General features: G+C 41.7%; 1 protein-coding gene across 8 annotated transcripts in view; it reads left to right on the top strand.

Annotated features, from left to right (window-relative positions):
- LOC120455449 (merozoite surface antigen 2, allelic form 2) overlaps nt 1-20,365 on the top strand; it is a 72,177-nt gene that overhangs the window by 12,220 nt on the left and 39,592 nt on the right. For 5 of the 8 annotated variants that reach the window (XM_039641660.2, XM_039641657.2, XM_039641659.1 and 2 more), the window contains exons 2-5: nt 4,779-6,449; nt 9,970-10,259; nt 17,067-17,111; nt 19,906-20,041. In XM_039641660.2, the coding sequence (XP_039497594.1) occupies nt 6,297-6,449; nt 9,970-10,259; nt 17,067-17,111; nt 19,906-20,041 (624 nt within the window). In that variant the 5' untranslated portion in view covers nt 4,779-6,296. Of the gene's footprint in view, nt 1-4,778; nt 6,450-9,969; nt 10,260-12,361; nt 12,949-16,992; nt 17,112-17,921; nt 19,642-19,905; nt 20,042-20,365 lie in introns of those variants that run through there. The other 3 variants (XM_039641664.1, XM_039641661.2, XM_039641662.2) reach the window with 3 other exon arrangements.

The raw sequence follows: 20,365 nt of genomic DNA, 5'->3' as shown, positions 1-20,365 counted from the left end.
TCGGTTTAAGAGGTGCCACATCTACCAGCGAATTTATTACGCTGCCGGCTTACGTGGCGTATGAGCAATTCCCCCGTGGCACCCGCCGTGGCAATTGATACAAAATCACAGAGGCACAAATTGCTCCATCTCGAGAGTGGAACGGCTGGATCCGACTGGAATGGCAATGGGCTGGATGAAGGATGAGGGATAAGGGATGAGGGCGGCTCACTCGCTGGCGTTGACTGAGTGTCATGTTTATGCATGAGGCAATCCACGTAACGAGCTTCCTGAAAGCCAAAACGCATAACCAAAGTCCCACCTCAAGCAGCCTGATTATCGAGGGTATCCTCGATGCGACGGCAGATGATATTTCTAAAGAACTTGTATGGTTATTATTATTATTGATTTACTATAGTTCATCCACTTGGAGATGTTTCCATATTTATTATTTGTGATTTCATTAGCTTATCTGTTCCATTGTCTCAAAATATTTAAAGTTAATTTTCATCGCTATTTGATTAAATTTTCATTTTCCAACTCACAGTCTTTCTTTATTTTGTTTGGCACACAATGGCTGACAAAAATTATAAATTGGCCATTAGTTCTGCATTCTGGCTGGCAAATCCTGCATTATTATTCACAACTCAAACATTTACTGTGCGCATAAAAAGGCACATAGTCTATTATTAGCTCGACCATAAAAAATGCGTATCGTTCTGGACTTAAATATATATTTTATCTGTCTATCCTCCTGCCGCATGTTGCACAAAAAAACGAGGCGTGCGAAAATATAAATTTTCAATGGCTATTATTGGTCACTTTTTAGCAATCGAAATAATGTTGATTTTGGACTTAGTGGGCATTATGTTTTGTACCATCTATGTGCTTACTGCTTACTGTTACCATAAATCGCATTAAATATCTATATATATATGCTGCATTTTGTTATGGGTGTTGGACAAACACACAATCGATATTAATCATATTATCAGGTGGGTAGCACATAGTCGTCACCCGATGGGCAACACATTGTGCCCCAGAGGCCGAGATGATGACGAAATGGTATTGAAGGGCTCATCCATGGCGATGCTCTTTCATGCAAATCTGGCCTCATCCTAATTTATGCTGCGGCTCAGTTTACAAAATTTACATGAGCACGCTTTTCCGGGGGGGCGGAGAAGCAGCAGCTGCTTGACCTACTCCAAATCCCAATCCCAAGGATTCCCCACGGATTCACTTAAGTCCGTCTATATGCATGGCAATGGCAACATTTGGCTTTGGCCAGCACAAAACTTCATATTCATAACATACAAGGCCGATGTTTTTGGTCTTCCGCTTTTGCTGTTCTCTCCTTGTTGCGGTCTTAAGACAGAAGTGAAGTCCTGGTGCAAAAAAAAAGAAAAGAAAAAGGACAACGGACGAGCCTGGTGGACAGCAGCTTGGCTACTTAGTGGCCAAACATTTGACATAATCGTTGATAAGGGATTGCTTAGCAAAAAAAAAAAAACGTAAAGAAAACTGCGAAAAGGACCACGCAGCAAGGAAAAGAAAGAAAAACATAAGATAAATAAAAGGACAAAACACAATCTGGGCGAGTTCTTCTAACCTAACTGAAATCGCAATTGGCTCGAATAAAGAAAAATAAAAGAACTCTCAAGCGAAATGTGGGTCAGGCGAACGCAGAGTTTTGTATTTTGTTGGGGGATTTATCGATGCCCCATTCAGATACACATCTAACTACATGTATCTCATAGATGCTTTGCCCATCATCAATATTTTTCGCTACCCTTTTCAGTTGTGCATATTACTATTAATATTATTGCATAAAAACAATTTTTATAAATTTATATATAATTCAATTATTATAAAATGATTTCTTGCACTACTTTCTTGGCCGCCACTGTAGCTACTCGCTTCTGTCAATCCCACCAACATCACTCATAATTTAAATTCCCTAGCTGACGCGTGGCAAAAAAAAAAAACAAAAAGGGAAGGCAGGAATAAAAACCGAAGGAAGAAATAGAAAATGTTATGCATTTCAATGTCGGATGGGGACACGTGTCCTTTAATTAACCACCGAAAAACCAATCAAAATGCGTCGGCGGTTTTTTGTTGATTTGATTTTTCGCTGGCCGAGGCTCTAAAATATCAATGTATTTTACATGACGCATACGCCGCGTGGCCCCGCGTGCCACTGTGGCGATGGCAACAACGCCTTCTCGATAAGTTTTTGATAAATATTCCCCTCCATTGGACGCTCCTTGTGCTCCTTGTGCTCCTTCGTCCTGACAAGTGGCTACCATTTTTTAATGTCACTTTCTGTGTGTGCTTGTGGCCACAAGGGGGTGAAGTGGGTGGTTGCGGGGGGGCGTGGGGTGTCTTCACTGCCCAATGGAGCGTACATTTTGAAATTGAAATCGGCAGGGGCGGTGAAGGGGAAGGGGCAAGGGAATGAGCCACATCAGCAGCAGCAGCAGCAGCAGCAACAGCAACAGCAGCCGCTGCCAGTTTCTTCTTTATCTCCCCGACAGTCGGTGGATGCTTCATTGAGTTTTATGTAGAAAAATGCGCAAATACACGGAGATATACATATATATGTATATATACCCGGTATATGTATAAGGCGGCATATACATATATAGCCTATAGATTGCCGATGGGCACTGCCTCACCAGAGTCTGACCAGGCAAAAACTCATAAAACTTGCAGCGACTCCTTCGCCTCCTTGGGCTCCTTGGCTCCTTAAGCTTGGTTAAGCGTTCGCACAAAGTGTTAAGTCTCTTACTTTGTTTTCACCTCCCCCGATTTTCCCCGACCTCTGAACTCCACCTCCCCCTCCATCTCCTCGTCCTCCTTGAACGCCACTCTGCGGATGTTTGAATGCTTTATAATTACATTTTATGTGCCATCGTTGTGTATATAAGATGCCAACAGGTGCAATCCATCGACTCTTCGAGTTGAATTAAAAGCCTGTCAGTAAACTGCACCAAAATTCAAGTTTGTGTATTCAAGGGTAGAACAAAATATATTATAACATTTTGTTTAAGATATTTGTAGCTTACTGTGACACTTTTGAACATAGTTATCAATGGAAGAAGTTGACTTATTCAAAATTGATTTTTGTTTAGACATTTACTGTGGCAGTGTAAGAAGGCATGGGAAAGTCAGGAGCCTGTTCCTCCATTTTCGTTTACTCAGTTTACAGTCTTTATTGAATGTTTGCCTTTGGCTCCACGGATTCAGCGTTGTAATTGCTCGAGTTTTAATGGCCAATCGGCGTATCCTGTCTGCAAAACCAGTTTCTGGCTTCAACCTACTTTCGCAACTTTCCCCAGCCGCTGTGGAAAAATGTTAATCCGCGGAAATCGACCGACAATATCTGATACCCGCGGCGATAACACTCATACTTTTTGTGATTTACATTTGCGACATGCTCACAGTCGAGTCCTCGAGACACAAAATTCCCTGTTCGCCAAATAACTCCGTCAATTTGCCTTAATAAGCGAGAGATCCATTGGTCCGTTGGTGGTCGTAACATTAATCCGTTTCCGAGGGGCATAAAGTGCGGCATTGTCTATGTAATGAATGCCGCCGAGTGAATGCCAAGTGAATGCTGAGTGTTTGAGTTTGGCAAATGAACGGAACGAGTGAACGAATGAACGAATAAGTGCGTCAGTGAATGGGCAATGATGCCCGATTGATTGCCAAATAATGGAGTTGCCCACGATATGGCTAGGGATTCGGACTTTGAAGGCGATTCAACAACTGAATAACGAATTCCGATTAATTTACGGTCGATTTTGCCAGGGATTGTAATTCATTAGAAAACTGTGTCAAACAACTGCCGGCGTATGAATATTCAATGAGTTCCGTTTAAGATCTTTATTAAACGGCTATATATTTAAAGCTTTTTTATCGAAAAATTCCTTGTTTATTTGATATTTGATAGTTATTTATATAAAAACTAGAATATAAATTGATAATTTAGTATAGCTACTCATCAGATTCTAGGAAATTATACAGCTTAACCAATTGACAACCTGATCTAGTGGCGAAAATAGTGATTGATTGGGGTCAAGTAGCTATCACTAATTAGATAATTTCCAGGCCGCATATCTACCAACTCCCACTCATGCCCGTCAATCATTGGCCATCAATCATAGTGGCTGGATAGTTGGCCAACTTGTCCGTGCGAAAAGGTTCAATTACACACAAATCAAAAACTTTGCCACAAAGTTAATGAACTTTGTGCTGACCCACCGAAACTCACCTTTGTCAGCCAGGATTCCACTCCATTCCATCTCTTCTTCAATTTATTTAGTTTCGTCAAGAATCAAGGGAAGTTTTTGGAGTTGTTAAGTCTCAACCAGACAAAATTGATTATTGAGTATTACCCTGAAGGTATATAAATATATAATATATCCCACATTAGTGGATTTTATTTGGATTTGAATACATTTAAATGAAGTAGTTTTAAAAGCTGTAAACCTTGTTCACTTTATCATTATTTAATGGCACAGTTTCCCAACTTAATACACCTTTCTCCCTGTGTATTTGTGTGCTGTGGCAAATGCCGATGTGGTTGCCCTTTAAACGACTTTTGCTTCTTGGAATTTGTTGAAAACTAAATCGTTTCAGTGCGAAACACTTAATGATGTGCTTGTGTGACACTGTGTGTGTGTGTGTGCGAGAGTGTGTGCTGGTGTTGTGTTGTGTTTGCAACTAAATTGTTAGACATTTTAATTAATTTCCACTTTAATGTTTACTTAGCTAAATGTTTTCCTCCCTGCCTGCAGGCAACAACAACGGAGACTTCGAGCGGATACGACAGCGGCAGCTAGAGATACTTGTAACTAAAGTGACATGAGGCCTTAACAACAATAACACCAACAAAACAACAACAACTACCACAACAACAACAACAACAACAACAACAACAACAACAAAAACTACAGCATCAACAACAAGCAGAAGCACTACAACAACAGCAACTATAAGAACAAAGGACACGACAGCACCAAAAGCTACAACAAATTCAAACAAGCAACCGTAGAGCACTAAAAACCAAATTACAAACAATTAAAAGCGAGCACAGGGAAGGATCCTCCAGGGAGAGAGCTTGACAACGGTACTGCAGCCACGCCCCCTGGCCAGACCCCACACCCTCCCCACACGCACACACACACAGACGCACACAGCTACAAGGATACAGTGGAAAAGGACCCTACGCTCGCACAGAGACTCACAGCAACAACAGCAAAAAAAAAAGCCATCTACATGCCTCAATGGCCGCTCCATCGTTTATGGCCAACTAAAACTGAGCAGCGGTCCCCACGAAGGACCCCCGAATTCGTCCTGGTTGCCAGGGAGACCGGCCACCACCAGTCCATCATCGCCGGGACCTTTGTCTTTGTTCCGCATCACGACCAGAAACAGCAACAACAACGGCAACATCAACTGAAAGTGAAACAGAAACGGCAACGCCACCGAAGGCGGCAATAAAAAGTTTGCTTTGTGTGCGCTCTTTGGGCGACGTAAACCCGTAACCCCCGAATCCCCGATCCCCGAATCTGCTCCACCCACTGGTGTTCCTCATGCTGCTGATTCCACGCCCACGTTGAAAACGGTGTCGCCCTCGTTGTCCTTGTCGTCATCGTCAGACGCCTGTGGGCACTCAATTAAGCCCAATTCAACGCAACTTGAAAGCGACAACAAAACAGCAGCAACAAAAGCAGCAGCTGCTGAATGTGACAAAAACAGCGGAAGGTGCAACAACAATAGCTGCAACATAACATAAATAATAATAACAGTAACAATAGTGGCAAGAACACCTTCCCTAAAATATTGCATAGAAACCGGAAAAGCGGCAACATTAATAAAAACAGCATTAGCAGCAGCAGCATTTGCAGCAGCCGCAACGCAACAAAAGCATTAAAAGCAAACTGCAGCATCAGCAATAAAATCAACTAAAGCCGCAGCAACTGAAGCAGCAGCATTAGCATCTGCATCTGCGATTAAAGCTGCAAAAGCAACACAAGTGGCACAAGCAGCAGCAATTGAAGCTGCACATTCAGCGGTAGCAGTGAACCGGCCACGCCCACGGAAACGCCAACGCCCGCGCTCACACACAGAGACACAGACAGCGATACTAGAACAGGCACAGAAACAGATAAAGATACAGATACAGATACATTTAGAGGAGCAACGGCAAGAGCGGCAGCAGCAGCAGCAGCAGCGGCCACACGGACTTGGGACACGCCCACGTATCGCTGGCGTGGGCGGCGGGCGGTGGGAGTGGCTGAGTGGATGTCAGGATGAAACTGAGCGTGAGCGCGTATCGGGCGCATGCATCCGCACACAAGAAGATCCTCTCCAGCGGCTATCACTCACAGCTCAACTACGGCAGCACTGGAGCGGCAGCGGCATCCTCCTCGTCGTCGGGGACCACTGCAACGGGCCTATATACGGTGAGTGTCCATGTGTGCATGTGGTCCATGGTGTCCATGATGTTCATGATGTTCATGATGTCCCTGAGTCCCTGCCCCACCCACATCCTGCACCTACTACACTCGCACATTTCCGTGCAGCGCAGTCCGATTTTGATTCCGATTTTGCTTTCCCAGAAGGACATTCTCTGTCACTCTTTGGCTGCTCGTGTTTCAGTTACGTATTCCTAGTTACACTGCAAAAAACGGTGGTGTGTAGGATTATGCTATTTATGAAAGATCTTCAGCTAAAACTATTCCATTACCTTTAATTTTTCATCAACTACATCAATTTGTATTTAATATTTAATATTTTTTGGATTTTTAGATATATATCGCATAGTTTCGCCCTTCTTCTTCCCTCATTTAAGCCAAATTTCGTTCAACCTCTTGGCTGCCGGCGTTTTCTGCTCATTAATGTTGTGTGACAAACAAAGGCATAAAATTTAAACATTTTTGATTATGAGTTTTACTGTTATGTCCGTCCATAGCTACATTTTAATGATATTGCTTTCTAGAGGGGGGCAAACATGGGTGTATGAAAAGGAATTGAGGCTATAGCCATTGGTTAAAATCGTAGTCGGAAGCAGCTTGCAAATAAATATTGGAAATCCATTTGGGAAAATTGCCATGAAATGCAGCCTGGATTTTATTAAATAGAAAGAAAATCACATAACCATATCAGCACATGCAATATAATCCAGCAAACTGTAACAATAATATTTTAAGAGTGGCTGGCTTACGTTTTAAAGTGGGCAAACATGAAACCATTGTCAAATATCCATGAAGTGCAGCCTGGTTTTTATTAAACCGAAAAGGGGTCCAAATAGGTATGAATGATACTGGTACTCTTATCCGTGATGAAAAATAATTGGCAAAATTGTGTGTGTTAACTTACGTTTTTGAGCTACCAAACGGATAAACTATATATAAAACATGTTTTCATTCTAATGGAAATTCGGGCAAATTTCATCAGCTTTGTGCAAATCATTTTAGCCAACTTCGTTAAGCTCGTTACCTGAATTTCAAACATAAAGTGGATACAATAAAACGAGGGTCCTAGATCAGCCAGCATGAATATTCATTAAACTGACCAAACTGACTAAAAGTTATTTAATTTGTTTTGAAAGCACGACCGAATAGTTTTGCGGCGCAAGTAAGCAATTTGGTAAATTACGTAAAAGCCATTAAAAAAAAAGCAAGGCTCAATCATGAAAAGTTTACATCTTCCCGTCAACTTGTGCACTCGAGTTCGCTGCAAGCAATTGGCCCACAAAATTGGAAACTCACCGCTCGAATATATACACTATAATTATTCCTGTACATCCGGCTAATTAAAGCGCAGTTCTAAGTCACTTTTGACCCATCAGGTGTCCTTTTAGTTTAGCAGCTCAAAATACAAAATAAAAAATACAAAATACAAAATAGGAAATATAAAATCCAAATACCAGTTCCCGGCAGCCAGAACCACAATAAATTCCAATCAAGTTTTGTGGCGCAATTAATTGCCATGTCCGCGGGCGTCAGCTGCTGGTGACTCGGATCGAAAGTCTATATGCACAGCAGCGGCCATTCGAATAAGTGTTGGTCGTAAGGAAATCCATTAACATATGAAATAAAATAGGATATAATATATACATATATTTAAAGCAACTACCAAACAACCAAGCTAATAACATTATTATTGGCATTTCAATGTAGGCAAATAACCAGCTGACAATAGTACTATTAGCACAGGTGTGCGTGTGAGAATAGCCATCGCAATGGTGGCTCACAAGTGAAGCTTAATCCGACACTGAACAGATTTGTCAACTAATTGGTGGGAACGGCGCACAAATCCCGCTAGATATATGTTATGCGGTTTCCCCTATTTAGACCGTTGCCCAAATTGAAACCCTCGACTGGAATTAGCCAGTTTTGTCACGGACATGCAGCCAGCCACACACGGCCCACACACACACACACACACACACACACACACGAATCTGCGGGATGCGGAGTATGAACACGGATACAAATACAAATGCGGACTACGGACTACGGATACGAAAACGAATACGTGTATATGGATACGGATACGGAATACGGAGCATGGACACGAGCAACGTCAATCTGTCCCAATGGTCAAATCGAAGCTTTCAAGTTTGCGGCACTCGAGTACTTATACAAGTACTTTACGCCCTCAACTTGCCCCAATGAAGCTCACTTTAAGTTGGTTTTTGGCCATGGGTGTTAAATTAATAATGGCTTTGGCTAACAAGTGGTTTCTGACACTGATCCAATCGAAGTGGCTGCATGTCCCCCGACATCGTTTATTCGATTGCGGCTGCAATTGCGATGTCGTGATTAGTCTCGGATAATTCCTATTGATTTTTGAGACACACTTTGCTTTCACTTGGCCTAATCCCCATTGATTTTAATATCCGCCGTTGTTATGCAACTGCTGTAATTAGGAATGTTTTAAGACCCATTGATTTTTTCCTTTTAACATTTCTTCTTTTTAGTTTAATAAGAAAATTTTAATCCGATTTAATAAAGACTATGAGCCTTATTGTGATGTTTAAATAAAATACCGTACAAGTTCTTTTTTATGAAACGATTATAATTTGTGACAATTTTAAATGCTGCGCAGCGCTGTATTTAAGAAATTAAATACAATTTAACTCCGTGTTAAAATCTGATTCTGTATACAAAAAATTGACTTTGAGTGATTTTTTCGTATTCGGCCAACTCGGAGAGGAATCAATAATGCAATATTTAAATTTTAAAAGCTCGCTTCGACAAAAGTTTTCAGAGCTCATGACTCGTCCTGTGCCACCCAATTCATTTACCAGTTTTCCAACCATCCCATTCCATCGCATCATATCCATTTCCCATTTCAGTTTTCCCGGGAAACTCTCGCCCACCTGAAGGCCAAGTTTTCGTGTCACAGGCAATCAAATCAAAGTTTAATTATTATCGTCAACATCATTCGATTTAAAATGCACCGTGGGCCAAATGGCAAAGGCTCAGTGCCAGATGCAGTTGCAGATTCGAATGTCGATGCTGTTGCCGCCGATACATGTGCCATATACACATGTGGCCGCAATAATAGCACTCAAACATATATATAATTATTAATTAATTAATTATTATATATAATAACACGAATAATGATAAAATATTTACTAATAAGCAATACTTTAATATGAAACTTAAGTGATAAATCTTTTCGTAAAAGGTTTATATTTGTTAAAATATTCTGAGAAGATAACTGTAGAAATTCCTATAAAGGGCACGTTTATTTGCCCACCGCTGTACTGCAATCATTGACATTTGGCCCTGTTTCGGCTTGAATTTGCATAATTAGCAATTAAGATGCGCTCAATTGCGATTGATGAGACACCTCAGCATAGATATGTATATACATATACCTATACACAGCCACAGACACACCCACAGTCATCGCAATAAGTCCAATTAATGCGGCCCATCCAACTTATACGTTCAATTATCCTTGCAGATGGAAGCGCACGAGCACGAGGCGGGCAAGTTTGTCAAGGATGTGGCCCGTCAGGTGCACGACTGCAACAGCGACACGGACGTCATCAGTCCCACGGGCACCAGTAGCTCCGGCGGAGGCGGAGGAGGTGGAGGAGGAGGAGGAGGCGGCGGAGCAGGCGGTGCCGGCGGATCCGGTGGCGCTGGCGGACACAGCGACGGTGGCTATCACAAGCGGCACCACAAGATGGTCCGCGATGACGACAACAACAGTGCGGCGCACTCATCGGACAGCAAAAGTCCCAGCCAGCGGTAAGTTCGATACGCACACCTACACACGCACACAGACCAAGCAAATGAACACCCACACTGCACTGAGCGAAAAAAGTTGCAACTAAAGTCAGGGAGCAGTATTATGTTTTGTGCGTAGGGAAATTGGAAATTGGATTTGCGTTTCAGTTAAATTGCTTTGCTTCTTGCATAAATAATTAATATATATACTAATAATGTTAGCTGCTTTAAGTTGGTAAAGTGTTCTTGAGAAGGTCAGTTAATTAGAATTTAAAAGTCTCGATAGCCCGATTTTAGAGTGCAGATTTCGCTCAGTGCACACATCCCGACACGTGTAAAATAAAAGTTGAAAGCAGAGTAAAAAACGAGAAGGAGCATAACAAAGATGATTTATTCAAATCGTGCCAAGTTGTTACCAAACACATAAACATAATCCGGCGCTGCTTGTCCTGCAGTTCGCCCACACACACACATAGACACACTGAAAAAACACTCAACTACACTTACACACAATACACAACACAGCCATACTTGTGCAGTAACTACATATACATAGGCACGTGCCGTAAGCGTAATTGATAAATGTGTAGCATACTTTGTTGGGCTTCGCTCGCCTTGACAGCTTTTTGTACTCTGTATTTGATCAACCGTAAGCGACATCACATCCGTACTGGCATCCGTATCCGTAAGACAAGGACCATCAGAAAGCGAAAGAATGAAAAGCAAAGAAAAGCAACAACAATAAGCCCGATTCAATTAAATGAAATTACCAATTAGCAAGTTGCCCCCCCCCTGCCATTCGTTCGCCACCCAAATATCCATCTACGTCCATGCCAATCCTTGCGGTCGGAGCCAAAAGCCTGGCATTGTGAAATGGGAATTGAAATCTGAATGGGAATGTGAATGCGAGTGCGGACTTCAAAAGTTTTCAGTTTGCGTTTTGGTAAATCTAATCAGGAGTCTGGGATGCGACTAAAAGCAGCTCGATACAGGGACAGTGCGTTTCGTTGCTATATTTCCATAAGCTATTAAGTGCACACTATAAATGCCAGTTGCTTGTTTAAATCAAATATAATTGAAACATGAATTAATTAATACTTAGTATAAGTATCTTAAAATTAATAAGATAACGTTTGTATGATAAATATTACTGCTCATACAATTATGTATAATACGTTTGCTCCACAACTTTTAAACGCACCGTCCGGGCAGTCGATTATAAGTAAATGTTGAGACTGTGGTTTCAAGTTTTTCTTGCTTTTGCAGTTGAATGGAGCTGTCACTCAGGCAGACACACTCCTACACCCACACACACACACACGCACAACTTTTGTTTGTGTTTATTGTGCCATTGTGGTGGCAAAAAGGAAATTAGCAATGACAATTAGCCGGGATTGCCCATGTCCTTGTTGCCTACGTGTGTGTGTGTGTGTCGAAGTGTCACAGTGTCAGGCTTTCGGGGAGTATGTGTGTGTGTATATGATTTCATTAATTAACTCGACCCAGGCAAACAAAGGCGACGGAAGGCGAAAGACGGAAGACGAAAGACGGTTGTAAGAGGACGAGCCGCCTTCCCGGGGGACAGAAGTTGACAACTCTTTGGCCTAATGGGCCCTCGCCGGGCGGAGCTAATCTTCGGGCACACGAATCCACTCAGCTCCACTCTCCAGAACGAAACCATGAAACCATGAAACCATGAACCACCACAACCACACTGAGCCACGGCCGCCACTTCCAGAATGCTAATGTGCCAGGACAAACAATTTAATCAAGAGCATAAGCCGAGTCACATTCCCTCAAAAAAAAAAAAAAAAGAAAACACTCCTAAAGTAATCCAATTCGCTTTCCTTTTGCCGTTTCCATTCTGTTTTGAATTTTTTAAACATTTTCACCACATTCTTTCCCTTGGCACCGTTAAAACACTGGTTGTATAATATTCTTTGTCACAAATATTTATAATTTATTTATATTGTTATAAAATGAAAGCAAAAAAGATATAGAGAGATAATTTGATTAAAAAGTGGCTGCCGTGGATCGATGCCCTCGCAAATCGCATGTTATAATCAGAGTATCCACTTTTCGCATCACTCGATCGGATCTTGAACATATATATACATATATAGATCCGGCAGCTCGTCGCTGGCCAGTTCGCAACTGAACCACTGTGGCTGCACCACCACCACCACCACTAGTTTAAGGTACACTGAGAGGGATAGACTTATACTGACGCCGGCACAACCGCATCCACATCCGCATACGCATCCGCATACGTATCCGCATCCACACCAGGCCCGTCAGCGGCGCCAGGTGCGCCTCCATGTGAACAGTCCGTCCTCCGACCAGAGCGCCAGCACGCCGCTGGGTCACCGGCCATTGCCAGCGATGAAGACCCTCTCCTCGTTCATCAGCGAGCACCCCGAGGATCTTGTGGCGGCGGAGGATCACGCCCGGAGTGGTGCTTTCGCCTCCTCCTCGGCATCCGCATCCGCATCCGCCACTGCCAATGCCAATGCCTCCAATGGCCAGCAGCAGACAACGAAGTGGAAGAGCCTGCGGGCCGTGATGGCCTACTACTGCTCCCTGCGGCGCATCAAGAGGAACGTTGCCACCCACAAGTCCCACTTTCAGTGTTTCCGTATTGCGTATCCGCGTTTTGCTAGCGTTAACTAACTAACCACTGCACAGAGAGAAAAATATCACCCACATTTGGCCACTCAAATAAGAACAGTTGCTTAGAATATATTATAATCTTATAAATGTTTTAAAAACTAGAACAATAAATAGGTTCTTGGTGTTACAAAAATATACGTTAAAGTAGTTAAAGGTAGTAAAAATCAATTGTATTAGATACACAAATTTCAAAACTATAGTTTTTGTTTTTTTTTTTAAATGGAATAGAAATATTTATAGTATGGTTTTCTATCATATCTCAAGTTACTTTTGAGATAGTTAATGATCAGCAAAATATTTTTTAAAGTATTGTTATAATTGAGATGGCCAAATGGAGAATTATAGGTTTTTTTCTCTGTGCACCCATTTATGTGTGTGTAAACTCTCTTTGCGTGCGTGTGCGTGTGTGCGAGAGAGAATCCTGACTCTTGCTATCCTCACCACCATCACCATTGAAAGCGAAGTACTCGATCCGCCCTTCGATAATCGATATTTACTAACCCACCCACTAACGCTCATCGATCGCTCGCCCTCTCTCTTTCTCTCATGCTCTCACTCTCTCGCTCTAACAACGTACTAATCCGAAAACGTAGTGTATGAACCTACATATGTGTAACCTAATATATAACCCATATATCATTGATGTGTAAGCGAATGCCAGACCTCTCTCTCTCAACTCAACTAAAACTCAACTCAAATATCGCCTGCTCGCTCGTTCGCTAAGTCTATCCCCCTCCCACTCTCTGCTCCAGATCTGTGCCTATTGACCCCCCCTTCCCCACACACACTCTTTCTCTCTCCCTCTCTCTACAGTTAAGCCTCAATAAGTTTTCTTGTAAAACTTTTGCTAGTTTTCCAAACCAACCCCTTTCTTCGCATTACTTAACTCATTTATTAAGTGTGGAAAAGCGTTTGATGGGATTTTGCATTTATTAGACATACGCATAAGATATGTACGCGTGGTCATGCAGTGGGAGGTGCCACTGTAGCCCAGCGAAATAAGGGGAACGAGGTGTCTTGGCTGGGTATACGTTTTACCACTTTCTGTTCTAGTTTCGGTTCATTTTTGGCAAAGGGCAACTTAAAAAGTTTGTCCTAGCTAAACAAGTTGATGCCAACAGACACACACACTTACAGACACTCGCACACCCTCTTAAGCACACACACACACACACACACTCGGGCAAACACACACATGCTTATATGTAAGGGTGTAAGAGGAACTTTTGCTTGAAAAATCTCAGCAAACAGCCAAAGTTAAAGTGGCTTTTGGCAGTGTGTGTTTGAATCGATATGTTTAAGCTGCTGACTGCAATGTAGGCGAACTTTTGACACAAATACACCAACACACACACACACACACACACAGAAAGAAGATGCAGTGACGTAGTCAGTGTGTTTGAAAACCCTCTTTCATAAATTACTGTATTCTTACTATCCATCAAGGATGTATGTAATGTAAATGCATTGACCAATCCAACTGTTTCTTCTCAAGTTAATTTAACGAATATTGCCTTTTACGACTAAAAAGTGAATTCAAGGAACTTTGTAATTAGTCCTTGTAATTAATCCCCTTGAAAAAGCCATCGTACGCCACTGGCAGGGGCACCACATTGCGCCTATGCATATGCCAATGCCACAAAGTACGCCAACCAACCAGATTCTCTTTGGCATTGTGCATGGCAAATGGGAAATTGCCTTCTGACTGACAACTTACAAAGAATTTGAATTTAGAAAATTGCAAATTTATGTAGAAGCCAAGTGAACAACACACAACACACTCAATGGTAGCCTAGAATTTATGCACCCTCCAGGTCCGATCGGATGTCACCATCTAGTTTTATCCTCTTTTTTCTGTCGTTTTTTTTTTTGTTGGCCAACGAAATGGCATGCACTTGGCAGCGGGCACAGTGAGGCCTGCTATATATAGAAACCTTGCCAGAGCCTGCTTCCGTATGTTTCCCTAGTCGTATGCTTAAGTAATTCCCTTACAAGCAACTTTGATTCGCAATCAAATTCATTTGTTCGATTCCGGCAATTGTGTTTTGATTTGCAAGCACTTGAAATGCGGCTCACATCCGGTGGCGTCGTCCGATATTTTCGTATTTTCGTCTTTATTGCATTGTCAGCAGCCCAAGTTGCTCATTAACTTGGATGACCCAAATAATTGGGGTATTAGCCATGGCTAATAAGCCATCTACACGCTCGCTGGGTGTCGAAAAAAAGGAGAAATTGTAGTCGGGAAGTTTACGAGCAGGAGTTTGGTTTAAGTGCCACTGAAATGTCTCTTGGTGGGTTTAAAATTTTTGTACAGCAATTTTATGTGAGTTTTTATCAAGTCATTCGCGAGAATAATTTTCATTCTTTTTTCATCAGCAATTTATTGCTGAAAAATCATACTGATTGGAAAAAAGAATGCAAGTTTATGTTTTACTTGAAATTTATATTGCCTATGCAGTTAATAGGCGGAGCTCAAACTATTTAAATAAAACAACTCAATCACGAAAATAGTTATAACTTTACAAAATATCACAAGTAAATACCTTTAAATTCATTGACCTTATAAAAAGTTAAAGAGCATCATTTCCAACTTGATTTATGTATATTACAACTTTCTGTCCACAATTACTTTGAGCGCATCCTTAGATTTCCGTGACATCCTGACACGTTTTAAAATCCAGCTGGCTGGCAAAAAGTGTAGCATACTTTTGTGGGGTGCCAAGTGTCCCCAGGCGGTTATAAATTTATCCCCATCAGGCATAAGGCATCAGGGGTGAAGAAAGAGAGGTGGGCAGCTGGAGAACGTTGGCCAAATGACTCGACGCAATTTTTCAATTGTTATTTCATCCGCCATGTGCGCCCAGTCAGTCAAGTGGCGAACCGAACGCAATGGTTTAGCATTCCGGACGGTCACGGCCTGCGGCCAGCGGGTTGATGGCCACAAAAACCGATAACCGGGAACCGAAAGCCAAACCAGAGATGAAAAGCAGAACCAGGGAACTCAGATCCGAGAATCGTGGCGAAGGCGTTAATTGAAATCCGGCTTAGGAGCCGAATCGCCGGTTAACCCGAGGCGGCCCCAAATCGGACATCATGCAGCCATTAAACAATAACACTTTTAGCCAACCACATATGGGTTAACAAACACACACACACACACGAGCGTTGAACAAACAGGAGAGTCCTTTAACATTTCGCTGGATGATTTGTTGTGCAATAAAGAATGCCATTTAATACCGGGCCCAGCTCTTTAACCTTTTCGAACCAGATTACCAACCCGAAACACATCGACGCGAATGGATTCGAATCGAAACGAATCCAGTCGAGAAACGGGGAATTGGCAAGCGCCAAAACTAACAAGCTCATTCGCAATTTATATTAAATCGAAAGTCCACAAATGGTTCAGCTGACCCCAAAAACAACAATGGGGTCATCCGCAGATATACGCACACACGTACACGCATTTCTACACATACATTCAGTGGCCCATTAAACGGGGGTTTTTTGGCTTTTGGGGCTACAAATAAATGAGTCTATTGATTGAAGGCTAGAAGTGTAATTCAAACAGAAAATATGATATATCAGTTGGTTTTCAATCATTAGGAAGGTATTTATTATTGAGAATCAACTTTTAAGTGGGGAACTAGCCATATAATATCTAAGACCCCCTTTTTCTGCGCACGCCACTGTGTATAGGTATTATATTCGGTATATGGCGACTATAGAGCGGTGTAATCTTATCGTGCAGCAAGCCTTTTTCCGCTTGGCTTGGGATGGACAGTGATGGGCTAAAAGGGGGCCCGTATCACCCAGTTCCATGCATATGTATATGTGTGTGTGTGTGTGTGTGCCTCCATATCTGTGTGTGTTCAGCGTCTCTCTCACCCACACCAGCCCTCTCGCTCACTCCCTCTCTATGTCTCTGTCTCTGTCTCTGTCTCTGACTCTATCTCTGTCTCTGTCTCTTGGACTTTTTGCCAATCTATTTCTATCGAGTTCTCTTTACTATTGCCTCCTCGAAAACATTACAATACAAAATAAATACAAAACGATAATATGTTAAACAACAACCCAAAAAAAAATAATGAACAAAAATAAAAGTACAATAGAAACAGCAAGAAACAAAAAGAAAATGAAATACTTTCAAAACTCGTTTAGGAAATCGCGTATCGGAGATGGAGCTTCAGATCCAGATTCCGATTGGTAAGTTTATTCTCTTGCGTTCCTTATGATTTCTCGGTTTTGTCTCTGCACACCAATACGCAAACACCAAACACACACACATAGACACAGATGACACGCACACTTACACTTACACTTACACATACACTTACACACGCATAGCTTTGTTCTGCTTTTGATTTGATTATGATTGTGATTATGATGATGATGGTCATGCTGTTATTGATGATGATAATGACGATGATCGGCATGTGCGCGCTTTGCATTTGAATAGGCCGCAAAAACAGCAAGACATACATATAAAGCATATAGAAGTAACTCCATACATATATAGAACATATAAACAATAGAGTAGGGTTTTGGCGTTTTGCGAACTGCGGAGTCTCCAAAACCGCAGCTCCACTACAACACCACCACCACCACCACCACCACCACACAGACTTTTGGGCCAAAGATCCGACAGCAGTAACACCCTGTAAAAAGCCACAACACTTTGTAGGGCGGATATACACCCACCCAGCCAACCACCCAATGAACCGACACACATAGACACACCTATACACCCACACCTATACTCCTACACTGACGGCAACCACACCTATAGCTATCATTGTTTTCCTTTGATTTGTCTTTCGTTTAGCTAACTGCATTGCTACCAAATCGCTTTCGTTTTTCGTACCTCATCGTGTACCACACGACGTATGCGTAATAATTTAGCCACCGCTGTAAATAGACCAATGAAACTAGCTAAATCAAAATAAACAAAAAAAATCGAAAAAGAAAATGAAAATTCGAAATTAAAACCAAGCAAGCCCTAAACGATAACAAAAATAAAATACCAAACAAAATACAATACATTTATCCCGTAGCCTGGCATTTGATATGCTGAATGCGAATAATAATTGTGCATAAATTAAGCCCAAACAAAAACAATTAACGCATCAGCAACATCCCCAATATCGAACTGTACATAAGCAATGTATATATATATATGTATATATAGCCACATCCATTGTGTACATCATGCAAATAAACACCTAGTACTAGATGCTATAGCAGAACAGACGATTGAATGGCGACCCTGAGCGGCTTGAGCAAAAGTTTAAAGTGGTAAAACCTGATCCCTTTCCCCGAACATCCTCACCACAAATTCCCCCTCCACGTAGTCGTACGATAGTCCTAGATCGAGTTCGTATGTACTCGTAGTGTGTAGCTGTGCTGTTGCAAACTGAAATTACTGAAATAAAAGTAATGCCAAATTTCACCTTCGTCGGTGGTCCGTCCATTTCCAACAATCGTTATTGATTGATGGCGCTTTGGCTTAACGAATTCGGCTCTTTAAGCTTTATAAATGATTTCAAGACTTTAAACGTGATTAATGTGGGTTTTCAGAGCTCAATACAAGCACTAAAATGATACTGCCGCATTGCTATCACTTCCTTGGCTGCCTAAGAGTATGCAATGCTATTTTTAACTTCAATTGTCCTTTTAAGCTTCCTCAAACATTTTTCACTGCACACTTTTGCACAGCAGCAAAGTGATTTTATTCAGTGTCCACATTATTGCAAGTTTTAGGGATATTAACCTTCCATAAAATATGAACAGAAACCGAGAGTGAAAGGCATGTGATGGCGCTGGTACAGCGCAAGTGCTTAAATTGTTTCAGAACAGATTTAAATAAATTATATATTCTATCCAGTTTGCAAGAGTAACCTAAGCTTCGGATTGCCGGAGTAAACGTACTTTTCGTTTCTTTTAATTTCTTTTTTAATTGTGAGAAACTTTTCAGTTTCGTCGAGAAAATCTCACCTGGCAGACCATTTAACACTTTTCGCCCGAGGCCAAGATCTATTTTTATCGATGGCGGAAAATTCTTGGCCACTTGAACGCCACTTCCTCTTTTCCCTCCACCGCTATCCACCACATCTATCTATCTCCCTCTCTCTCTGTTTCGCTCTGTCTGTCTCTGTCTCGCTGCAATGCTCTGCTGCTGCCGCTAAATTGTTTTCCAATTGCAATTTTCCACATTTGTTCTCGATTGCATAACGCCTATGATTGTTATTTCGTTTGATTACATTTGATTCAATTCGGATTCGATTCGATTCGATTTGATTTGAGTTGATTTCGTTTGCGACTCGAACACATCTCGCTTTTGTAGTCAGTTATCTAGATTCTAGAACTATAGCTATATATGTATGTATGTTTACTCGTATTTGCATGCACAAATATACCTCATCTATTTATCTATCTCTCTATTTCCCTCGTGTTTCGTTGTGCGTTTCCGTTTCCGTTTCACCTTAATGTTACCGTTACCGTTGCGTGCGTTTGCGTTACGGTCTTTTGGGTTCCCCCATGAATGTTTGTCTTGCCACTAAGTATGCGTAACCATAGCCGTAATCCGTACTATGTAACCCGTAACCCGTAACCCGTAACCCGTAACCCGTAACCCGTAACCCGTAACCCGTAACCCGTAACCAGTAACCAGTAACCAGTAACCAGTAACCTGTAGCCCGTAACCCGTAGACATACTTCTCCGTCATCACCAACTAGCGTAAGTGTTTGATGTTTCATGTTACGTAAGTGATTACGTTCTTTAAAAAGAATTAAATAATTAAAGAGCACCCGAGTAACGTGAGCGCACGCTTTATTGGAATGATCTTTTCAGTTGCGCTCCTTAAAACCCCTCTTAAGTCCCCTTAAACAATAGTCATTAGCTACCGTAGTTCGTTGTGTGAGACAATCCCTTATGAAATATGCTTCCTGAATATCCGCAACTAACCGATATCCATCTTCCACGTGCCCAAAAATAAAACAGGACACGATCGAACCAGCGCTGGATGAAGCTACGCACCACCGTGCAGATCTCATCGGCGATACAGAAGAAACCACCTCTCAAGCGCGAAGACTCCTTCCTGAAGCGTTTCTCGACTAGACAGATACCCGAAACACAGGTAACTATCACTATTGCCACCCCCCATAGGCCCAAAGTAAAGAAACATACAGCTAGGGTTTTAAAATTCATTATAAAGCACTCCAATATGATGTAACAACGTTTTCGATTTTATACGACATTTTTTTCTCGATTTTTTGATAAAAAATAATCAGTTTTTTGTCGATAGCACTAAAAATAGTTGTCCAAATGTGGAATGCCATACATCGTTGAATTCGTTACAAAATTCCCTATCGATCCATGTACATACTTTGAAATGCTAATTTTTTGCCATTTTTCACAAATTTTGATGATGGTACCCCTTATCGAAAATGCGAAAATTTGT

Source organism: Drosophila santomea, chromosome X (genome assembly GCF_016746245.2).
Source record: "Drosophila santomea strain STO CAGO 1482 chromosome X, Prin_Dsan_1.1, whole genome shotgun sequence".
Lineage (NCBI taxonomy): Eukaryota > Metazoa > Arthropoda > Insecta > Diptera > Drosophilidae > Drosophila > Drosophila santomea.
Note: the sequence above shows the minus strand (reverse complement) of the source record. Positions and strands in the feature narration are given on the sequence as shown.